A 10,848-nucleotide genomic window follows, 5' to 3' on the forward strand; every position below is an offset into this window, starting at 1 on the left:
GTATAGACTGGTTCTTCTAGATAGCTTCTCCGGGTTCTGCTGTCCCCCCAGAAGGGGTGCACAGGGCGGGGCTCCTGAATGCCCTCTCCAGAGCAGATGTTTCCCATCAGAAGTGAAGGGCACAGTGCAGGAGGTTGGGTCTTGATACTTTCCTGGGACTGGTCACAGAGCTGACCCATCTTTATCAGGAAGCAGCGTGCCCCTGAGGCAACTCTTGGCTTTTGTGCAATGATGAGGCCATCAGTAGTGGGTTCTGATGGTGTCTTTCAAAATCTGAAGCATAAACTAACAGGGTGCTATGCCAGGCTCTGAGCTGTAGGCCTTTCCTCTAGAACATGGCCTGAAGCTGGGCACAGCACTAGGAAAGGGACACACGTTTGCGTCTTAACCCACGTCTTTGGTCTTCAAGGGAGTTACCACAGCCCACTTTACAAGGTGCGTCTGTGATTTTCTCAGCCCAGATTATCAAGCGCCTGTTCACAAAACCTGACCCCCCAGGGCCAGCAACAAACACCATCCTCTGGGCTTTCCCTGGTTCCTTTTCCATGTCTGTACTGAAACCAACCAGGCAGAAGAAATCCCTGCCCCCAAGTCATACGGGCTCTGACTGCAAGATTCGGGGAAACCCAGGTTAAAGAGAAATAAGCTCTCAAGTAGCAAACTTTAATATTAATTATTTTACACTATAGCATAAGAAGCACAGCTCTAAGAGCCCTGAGTCACGGGGCTGGGGCTCTGAGCAGGGCAAGCCCAACGCCACTGTATACTGGCTCTGGGGGCCATTGTGGGAGCGCAGGTTAGCACAAAGGGAGGGCTGGAGCCTTGGTAAGGGGCGGGCTCCGCGAGACTGAAACTCAGCAGTGAAAGCCACCAAGGAGGAAGAAGCCAGCACCACCGATGTCACAACAACCATGTGGCTCTGTCTTCACCTCTGGCTGAATGTCAAGCCCTAAGGACCAGGCAGGTGCTGGCTCCCCACTGGGCTGAAGCACCTCAGCAACCCAGAGGGAACTAAAAGAGGCTGCGACAGCAGCTGAGCCTGTCCAGGGCAGTGTCTATTGTGAGGCAGTTCCAGCCCCAGGTCCTCTCAGTTGGCAGAGTTGTGCTGTAGGACTTGGTGAGGGGCAAAGAGCTTCCTGACAGCTGAGGCCTCTCCAGGCTGTCCCAGCACCGGGAAGTTCTCTTTGTTGTCTGGTCCGGGGGCCGGCTTCACAGGGGACTTCTTAAAGTAGCACAGGCGGCACACGGAGTGGTACTTGTCTGCTCCGCCTATCACCTCCACCTCCTTCTCCGTGCCCAGCCTCTTGGTGTAGGCAGCTTCCCGGAAGCACTCCATACACACAGCAGTCAGCTTCACCACACTCTCGGCCAGGGGCACTAGGTTCAAGATGCTGCCGAAAGCCTACACACAGGACAGCAGGCGCGTTTGGTTATTTGGCCAAGCAGTTCCCTTTCTGCCTGCATTCACCACGTGTGCAGGGGCCAGAGAGCAGCCTTAGAGGCTGTTCCTCCAGCACCGCCCACCTTGGTTGCTTTTGTTATTTGGAAACGGTTTCTCGCTGGCTTGGAGCTTGCCAGTGAGCTGAGATCTGCCTGTCTCTGCCTCCCAGTGGTAGGGTAATAAATGCACACCACCTCGCCTGGCATTTTTAAAAAGAAGGTTCCAAGGATCAAACGCAGGTCTGCACACTTTGCAAGACAAGCATGTCACAGCCTAAGCTCTTGCCAGCCCCAACTTCTCCCTTAAACCCTATGATTCAGGATACATCATCCAGATCCTGCTTTTCTAGAAAGCCACACCCTCATGCTCTCAACTCCTTGGCCCGCTCAGAGTACCCACCAGGCAACTATTCTGAACATACCTACTTCTGGGGACATCTTGTGGATTATCCCATGCTCCAGAGCCCTGCCTCCCTCCAGGACCCACTGCCAGGCCTGGGTCAGACACCTTACCTTTCTCTGGAAGGTTCCATCTAGTGCTGCCACAATCACTGTCTTGCCTGCATTGGCCATCAGTTCACAGAATTCCACGATGTCAGGGAACTGAAAAAGTTGGAGGAAGTGAGGCAGCTACCCTGCGCAGGGGCTTCATGGACATCCTGATGGGCCTGATCAGGCAGGTCAGCCCAGAACTGAAGACCAGGCCATGCCACCATTGCCATGCCCACCTGCATGCCCACTACTACCCAGTCCCTTTGTCTGGCTCAGCAGCATGCTACCCAAGGCTTGCCAGCGGACTTTGGCACCCAACAGAGGCCTCTATGAACGGAGAGGCCACAGCTTCCCTCAGAGTCCTCTGAAGGAACTGGCCAGTCATGGGTTCCTGCCTTCTTGAACTGTCAGTGAACAAAGCCTGTGCCTAAAGCCCATTTTGACTTATGTTTAAAACAGATTTCCAGGGAGGGCTGGGCAGCTCAGCAGGTAAGAAGAGCACTTGCTGCTCTTGTAAAGGACCTGGTTCAGTTGCCAGCAGCCATGTGGTCAATTCCAGTTCCAGGAGCCCCATTGCTCTCTTCTGGCCTCTATGGGCACAACATACAGCGCATTAAAAAAAAAAAAAAAATCTGCCCTTTGCAGGGCAGTGGTGGCACATTCCTTTAATCCCAGTACTCGAGAGACAGAAACAGGTTGAGTTCAAGACCAGCCTGGTCTACAGAGCAAGTTCCCTGTCCTAGCTGGGGAAACACAGAAACCCTGTCTCAGAGAGAGGGGGGGGGCAGGGGGAGAATGGTTCTTGGCAACGGGAAGCAAGAGGCATGTGTGCAGTTTGCACAACTTGCTCCTGACAGCTGTAGGTGGCCCTTGTCCTGTTCCCAACACCTGATCTTGCTGTCTCCTGTTCAAGCTGTGTAGATCAGGCTACCCTTGAACTCAGAGATCTACTTGCCTCTGCCTCTCAAGATTAAAGGCATATGCTACCACGCCTGCCTTTTCTACCTTGTGTTTGAGACAGGGTCTCTCACTGAATCAAGAGCTCAACAATTCAGCTAGGCTGGCTGGATGGCACCTGCCTGCCCCTGCCTCCCTAATACTAGGATTATGGACACTTGGCTATAACCAGTGTTTTACAGGGGGCTAGGGACCTGTGCCTTATCAACCAAATTCTCTCCCCATCCTTTTTTTTTTTTTTTTTTGATTAATTGTTACTGTGTAGCTCAGGCTAGCCTTTAGCCTTCTAAGTGCTGCCATGGTGCCTGGTTCTTCAGACCCTGCTTTTGACCCCCCACGCCACCCCACCCCCACCGCGTCTTCCTCCTCCTTAGTCCCTCCCAGTTGTAGTCCAACAACATAGGCGAGCTGGAAGTTCCAGTTTTGTCTCCAGAGCCTAGAATGCCACAGCCGAAGGGCAGGAACTTGGAATGGATGTGATTGGTTCCCGGACCTAGCTATTCCCACAATAGTCACAGCATGTGACACGGGCTGCTCTATAAAAACATGCTTATAATTAGAAGCATCCAGGCCGGGCTGGCACTCACACGGGCTGAATATAATCTCCTGGGCCAACATCAGGCAAGGTACCCTAGCCACCATGGGTAAAGACCCTCCCCAGTCACATCTGAGCATCAACAAAACACAGCTCAGTCTCTGCCAAAGGGAACCAGTCAGGAGGCACCACCCTCCTTCCAGGCCCCTCCCACCACTAAGGATGCAGGTTCCTGAAGTTTCCTGGTCTTCCTGGTCCAAAAGACCCAAGGGAGGCCTGTCCCCTCTAGAGTCCCCCTGTTCCGTGACTACTGTCTGCCCCGCGGCAGGTTTCGGTGGTCTCTGGTTCAAAGATGCTGTTGTGGAAACTTCCTTTTCCTGGTGTGTGCCTGTCATTGCTTGTATCAAACAGAAACGAAACACAAAGTTCTTAAGGACGCGTAGCTTCTACTCTTGCCAAGAAGCCTGTGGGACTTGGCCCTGGCGAATGAACACATGGGAGGTTCTATATTCTCAGCTGTGACTTCAACAGCCTTAGACAACCCTCGACCCCCTGTCCAAGGCAAGGACACAGAAGGAATGGGGAGATCCTGAATTCTGTAACGAGCAGGGCCCTGGCAGCTGGGGGTAGAATGGAACAGCTGTGGTATTTATATATAGTGTGTACAATGAACACTCACTGAAGCCGGCATGAGGTCCAGGGCTCTAATCCCAGCACTCAGGAGGCTGAGTCTAATCCAGCCTGGACCACAAGGCCCCATCTCCAAATTCAAAGCATCAGGCTGGAGAGATGGCTCAGTGGTTAAGAGTACTGGCTGTTCTTCCTGAGGTTCCAAGTTCAAATTCCCCCAACCACATGGTGACTCAGAAGTCATCTATAAAGGGTTCTGATGCCCTCTTCTGGCACGTAGGCATATATACAGATAGAGCTCTCATGCATAAAATACATATATAAATAAATAAATCTTTAAAAAAAAGCAAAGTATCCACTACATTAATTTTTTCTTAATCCTAAGTGGGGGGAGCACATAAATAAATCTCTTTTATAGGTTAGAAAGGGAACAGACTGGGGTAACTGGTACACTGGGGCCAGACCTAGGCCTCTGGGAACACCAGGAGAGCGGAGCTAATCGCAGGTTACTGCAGCAGGCCTGAGGGGAGCGGCCGTACCCTGTCCTGACTCTCAGGCAATGTCTGCAAGGCCGTGCTTCAGGGTTTCCCTCTGAGGACAATAGCAGATCTGGCATGTCCAGGTGATGGACGGATGCCAACCGCTGGGCATGCATCTCACGGTGGGATGAACTCAGAGCTGTCCCAGAGCATGGGGAGGGAGGGCTGGTACAGGGGAGCATGGCAGCCAGAGCTGCCTCACTCTGAGGTGGGGAGCGGGGGTGCAGGGAGCAGACCGGGACGACCCCCCCCAATCAGCCTGGCCTCCTCCACAGTAGAAAGCGAGAGTAGCAGGCAGCCAGAGAGCCACAGCAAAGTCTAGCCTGCAGAACATCCATCCAGCTTTGTGAGCGAGCCTTCCGGAGCCACAGGACAGGGAGAAATTATTTTCTACTGAGTAGTTTATTATGTCACCTGGTTGCATGCTAGGGAGGTACATTCCATCTCTATTTGACAACTATTTAAAAAATGCTAAGTTATGTGTGTCTATGTGAGGGCACATGCGTGCGTGCATGCATGCAGGTGCCCACATAGGTCAGGAGTCTCAGATCCTTTGGGCTAGAGTTATAAGCAGACAGCTGTCCAATGTGCCTGCTGGGAACCAAACTTAGGTCACCTGCAAAGCCAGCAAGTGATCTCAGTGACTGAGCCTTCTCTCCAGCCCATTTATCTGTCTACACATGATTGTGTGTGTGTGTAGGGGGTTCTCTCACGTGTGCCTTAGCCCATGTGTGACAGGACAATTCTGTGGAGGTGGTTCTCTGCTTTTACCGTTTCGTGGGTTCCAGGGACTCAGGTCTCTAGGCTTATGCAGCAAGCTCCTTTCCCCACTGAGCCGTCTCACTGGCCAGGATTTTGGATTATTTCAGACAAGGTCTTACCCTGTAACTGAGGCTGGCCTTGAACTCCTGATCCTCTTCCTGCCTTAGTCTCCCAACACAGGAGACTCTATAGCACCCCTTACCCGCCAATGAATATATCTGAAACCATCGAGGGTGTTGAGTTTTGGAGTCGAGCGCACATTTGTTAAGCCTCGACTGCAGCCAGACCCTTTTGGTTTACAGGCCTCCACGAAGCCCAGGTTGACCTCAAACTGGTTATATAGCCAAGGATACTGCAAACTGATCCCCACGCCTGTCTCTGGTGCTAGAATTGTAGGCTCGTCAGCACGCCCCATCATGCAGTAGGATGACTGGGGACGGAAGCCAGGGCCTTATGCACACTGGAACATCCTCAGCCCCGCGCAGGCATTCAGACAGGGACTTCTAGTCCAAACTTTCAAAGCCTGGGAGGGAAATTAAGACCACAAAAGACAACTCCCACCCCCGTCAGAGGATACCCTAGAAAAAAAACCAAACAAACAAACATGGATGCAGTTGGCCAGAAAGGAGTAGAGCAAGATCTTTTAGAAATAAAAACCACACAGAAAAACCCCCAAACCCAGCCAAGGCCGGTGTCCCTGGACTGGAGGCCCAGCCACTGCAAAGGTCAAGGCCAGAGTGGAGCTCTCCTCCAGCTCTATCCCAAGCCTTTCTGGGAGAAGATACTCTACATGGCACATGGTCAAGGGAATTCACACACCAGCAAGGGACATGCTAGACTCCCGACTTTCCCAAAGATGAAAGAGAAACTTCAGAATCAGGGAAGGAGTCGGGGGCTGGGTATGGGTTACCTTCAAGCTCACTTACAAATTGCCCTTCGTCAATGCCAATGACAGCCACGCCCAGGGCCTCCTGGGCCACATCCCGGAGCAGGCAGGCCGGCAGAGCGTCCATGGTGTTCCTGGGAAGAGAAGGGCCAGAGGATGAGCAAAGCCAGCAGCAGAGCATCCCTAGGCCCCAGATGCAGGGGAGAGGGTGCTACTGTGGTCCGGCAGAGCAACCTGTGGTGTGTTTTTTCTATGGGGGAGGGGCGGGGAACCACTTAATACAGGCTACCCCCCTTAACTGGAAATTAACAGCCAAGCTCAACAAAAATTCCAAAGTTTTCTTTGGAGATACAGGTGGGATTTCAATGCTTATCTTTTTAAAAAAAAAGAAATAAATCTCTTCTTTGGTTAGAACGGGAAACAGGATGCAAAGGCAAACTGGTCATCAGGAGCCTGACCTAGGTTGTAGGGTGACCCACCAACAGTGAGAAGAAAAGGCCATGCAAGGCCATGCCCAAGGAGTCCGGCTGGGCCTCTGCCAACAGGAGGGCACTAAGCAAGCCAGTGCCATGAGATTCTAACCCACGGCCTAAAGTGTGTGCGGTAATGCATCCACCCCTGCAACTGAAGCACTCAAGAGCTCGGGAGGCCTGGGCAAGTGAGGTCCAAATCAGCCTGGTCTGAGAAATGTTTCAGCAACAACAACAAACCCTGAACCCAAAACAAATCCTCAAAAACTAATCCTCCCAGGGAACCAGGTATGTGTGCTGCAGAAGCCCCCAACTACCGAGCCACAACTCTAGCTAAGGTCTTTAGGAGGGACAGTCCTCAGGGTCCACAATACACTGAGCAGCAAAAACTGGTTTTATTTATTTAAAATTCAAAACAAACCGGGATAACACCGACTTATATCATTGACACGGTAAGATGTAATTTAAAATTTTAGGGAGATTCTGGACTACAGCCCAGTGGTGGAGCACCTGGTAGCTCACACCTAGGTTTTGTTGTCAGTCCCAAAAGGTATTTGAGATATTTGGTCACTCTGTAGACCAGGCTGCCCTCAAACACATAGTGATCAGCCTACCTCTGTCCACCAAGGGCTGCGATTAAAGGTGTGCACCACACCTGGCAAAAGTTTAAGATTTTAGTTATGTTTGTTAGTGTTTTTCCTGCATTTATGCCTGTGTATCAGGGGCACATCTGGTGAAGAGGGTGTAGGTTCCCCTGGAACTGGAGCCACCATGCAGGTGCCGGGAACTGAACCGGGGTCCTTGGCAAGAGTAAGTGCCCTTAACCACTGAGATGTCTATCTCTCTGGTCCCACAAGAGAGCCCAGCACACAGGAAAGCTGTAACAGGTTTGTGTATTAGCCTATAAGCAGCAACTAGACAAGTGTCCTGGTCTCAGTGTCCGGAATGGTGGGCGAGCTTGGAAGCCAGACAGCAGAGTGGCCCCCTGGATCCCTCATCCATTCATGGCCCTCCACAGATTAAAGGACTCTCTGCAGCACATGACCACCTGCTGACAGAGCTTACAGGCCTTGAGGCAGGCCGCTTCCCGTCAAGGAAGAACCCACCCAGGCCTCAGAGAGCCAGTTTGGACCTGCTCCAGAATGCCTTTAAAGGACACTGGGAACCCACCCTCGCTGTCCGCTAGCTTTCTAAGGAGAGGAATGCTGGGCCGTGTCCAATGCCTGCCCTCTTCCCTGTGTCTACCTCACTTTCAAAACAAACGCAGAAAAAGCTGTTTCCCCAAACACAAGACAAGCACTGTGCAGTGGCAGGCATACAGATTTAAACACCTTCTGGCCTCAGTTACAACCTCACAATCTTCAAGATCTGGGAAACTGGGCGTGGTAGAATTTGTCTACAATCCTAGTATTAAGGGGGGAGGAGGGCTGGATGTGTGTAATTCCAGGAAGAGGAGGAAGGGTCACAAGTTAAAAGGCCCACCTAGGCTGCATAAGAAGACAATATCTCAATAAACAGATTGGAGAGAGAGCTCAGTAGTTAAGAGTATTTGTTTTCCTTGCAGAGGACCTAGGCTCAATCCCTGGCACCCACATGGCGGCTCACAACCATCTATAACTCCTGTCCCAAGGAATCTGATGCCCTCTTCTGACCTCCTTCGGGCATCAGGCAAGCAAGCGGAATGCAAATCTTCCTGCAAGCAAAACTCCTATACACAAACAAGATAAAAAGGTTTTAAAACTAGCAGAGTAGGGATGGCCCATGCCTTAAATCCCACACTCAGGAGGCAGAGGCAAGTGGGATCTCTGTGAATTTGAAGCCGGCCTGGTCTTACAGAGTGAATTCCAGGACAGCCAGAGCTATACAGAAAAACCTGTTTCAAAAAACCAAAGAGCATTTTTAAAAGCAAATGAATCAAAATCGGGTTTGAGATGTCTCAAGGGTAAAGGGCTTGCTATGAAGGCATGAAGGCCAGGCCTGTTGGTGCACGCCTTTAATCCCAGCATTAGGGAGGCGGAGGCAGGCGGATCTCTGTGAGTTCTAGGACAGCCAGGGCTCTATAGAGAGATCCTGCCTCAGAAAACCAAAACTAAAAACAAACAAAGCTCGCCAATGGAGTTTGAAACTCACAAAGCTGAGTGAAAAGAAGGTGAAGACCTGTCCCGAGGCTGTTCTGCGCACTCTGCTGTGCTCCCTCCTCCACCAGTAGAGCAGATCAGAGGACGGGCAATGAATTGCCTGGGTCACCCACCCCCTGTGCTTTCTGGGATACTCATCCCATCCTGTGTGGTAGACACCGTGGTCACACACAGGAGGAAGTAAAGATCACAGCATAGAGCCTGTGGAAGCATGGCTTGAATTCCAGCCCCAGTTCCAAGTCCTGGACATTCCACTTCCTGTTCTTCTTCAGAAACCTGCCCTGCAGGAGGCTGCTCAACCTCGGCCCAGCCTACAGCAACCCTGGCCTGCAGCTCCAGCCTCGTGGTCAGCGTTGGCTCTGGGGTGAGCCCAGGACACTCAGCAAAGAGTGTCTCAGGACACCAATCCCCAGGCTCGCCACCACTTTATGCAGCTCCCACCCACCCTTCGGCTGCAAAGGGTGGTGTCCAGTGTTCTGGCATACAGTTCTTAGTGGTGATGGACACCCGATGGCAGGGAGCCAACTAGAGAGAAAATTCTGTGAGGTCAATTATGAGGGCTGCAGGGCGCAGCGTCTACCCAAGTGGAAACCAGGTTCTGGTCATTCTCAGTTCTCGTCCCCCTGCCCCTTAGAGGCCAGTAGCGTCCCAACCCTAAGAAGGTTCTCGAAAAGCCCCCCCCCCCCCAATCTCACAGAATGTCCCATGCTTTAGTGGTTTCCGCAGCATGGGATGGGACTGACCGGTCATGCGTACAGAAGCTGCTGCTGTAGCGGGTGTCTTTGGCATACTTGATGACCAGGCATTTATTCTGGGCGATCTGGAAGCGCCGGACACGTCTCATCAGCTCCGTGCTGCAAGCGGTACCAGGGCAGGTGAGGCCCATGCGAAAGGCGATTCGCTGCCACCACCTAGTAAGGCCACCCCGACCCTTACCCGCTAGCCCAGATTTATCCCCAGCTGTTCTGAACAAACTTAACAGTTTTATGAATGAACTTCACAGAGCTTTTTCAAAGAAACGCCAAAGCGCTTGCCTCTGGGCCTACCATCCGAGCAAGGGACAAAACTCAGGTGACACCAGGCCATTCAAGAACAGTGGGGGTGCCTGGTATGGTGGGCACCCCTGAGGCAGGGGGATCTCAGAGTTCCAGGGCCAGCCTGGTTTATAGCGCGAGCCCCAGGCCAGTCAGGGTCATAGAAAAATGTTGAGTCAAAAACAAAAACAAAAAAAATACCCAAAAAACTAAAACCAAGAAACTGCGAGCAGTGGCGGACTTACTCCAGGTGGGACTCCCAGAGGAGGGACCCTCACCTCAGAGCAAATTGGGCTCCGTGGCTTCAGGAGAGCTCGCAGGGGAGGGGATGAATGCGGAAACTGGAGGAAAGGGGGTCCAGGCTCCTACCACCGCGGTCACACGGGGTTGTCCAGCGGGATTTTGGGAACGTGGGCTGGGGGTCTCTATGGTACCCAGATGTGATTCGCCTCAGCAAGGACAGAAGAAGCCCCGGAAAAGGGACTGTGGCTTGGGCGGGAAGGAGGCAGACATCCAGGAATTTGGGCGGGAAGGCGAGCACAGAGGTCGGGCGGTGAGGGCCATAGGAGGGGAGGCGAGAGAGAAGAGCCAGGGTCTGCAGACAGGGGGAGGCCCATCCGCCCCGGAGGCCCATGCAGTACCTTTTTCCTGAGAACATGGGCCCGAGGATCACCTAGGAGAGAAGTCATCTTAGAGGGTCTCTGCTCGCGTACACCCGGGCCAGCCACCAGCCACCACCCCGACCCCCACAGACCCAACCGGACCCCGTACCTGGATCTGCCCCCGGGTCTTGCTGGGGGAGGCAGGCAGCACGGTGGGCAGATTGATGCAATTCATAGCGGCTGTGCAAGCAACCCTTTGCTTCTGGGGTCCGAGAATGGGAAATGTCCACCAGTTCGCGCCTTCCTTTAAAAAAAGAATGAGTCGACCAATCGCAGCCGAGGGTAGGAGCGTGGCGAAGCCAA

The 10,848-nt window shown here is 52.6% G+C and overlaps 1 protein-coding gene across 1 annotated transcript; it reads right to left on the reverse strand.

The window, feature by feature from the left end:
* Positions 1-642: 642 nt before the first annotated feature.
* Positions 643-10,814, reverse strand: Tk1 (thymidine kinase 1). The gene is made up of 6 exons (XM_050140031.1): positions 10,655-10,814; positions 10,525-10,556; positions 9,593-9,703; positions 6,282-6,375; positions 1,954-2,043; positions 643-1,402 (listed from the first exon to the last, which is right to left on the reverse strand). The coding sequence occupies exons 1-6, from the start codon at positions 10,718-10,720 to the stop codon at positions 1,088-1,090; spliced, it is 708 nt and encodes a 235-aa protein (XP_049995988.1). The 5' UTR covers positions 10,721-10,814; the 3' UTR covers positions 643-1,087.
* Positions 10,815-10,848: the final 34 nt, after the last annotated feature.

The sequence above is a fragment of the Alexandromys fortis genome, unplaced genomic scaffold (assembly GCF_014885135.2).
Source record: "Alexandromys fortis isolate MF-2015 unplaced genomic scaffold, M_Fortis_MF-2015_v1.1 scaffold_39, whole genome shotgun sequence".
Taxonomy (NCBI): Eukaryota; Metazoa; Chordata; class Mammalia; order Rodentia; family Cricetidae; genus Alexandromys; species Alexandromys fortis.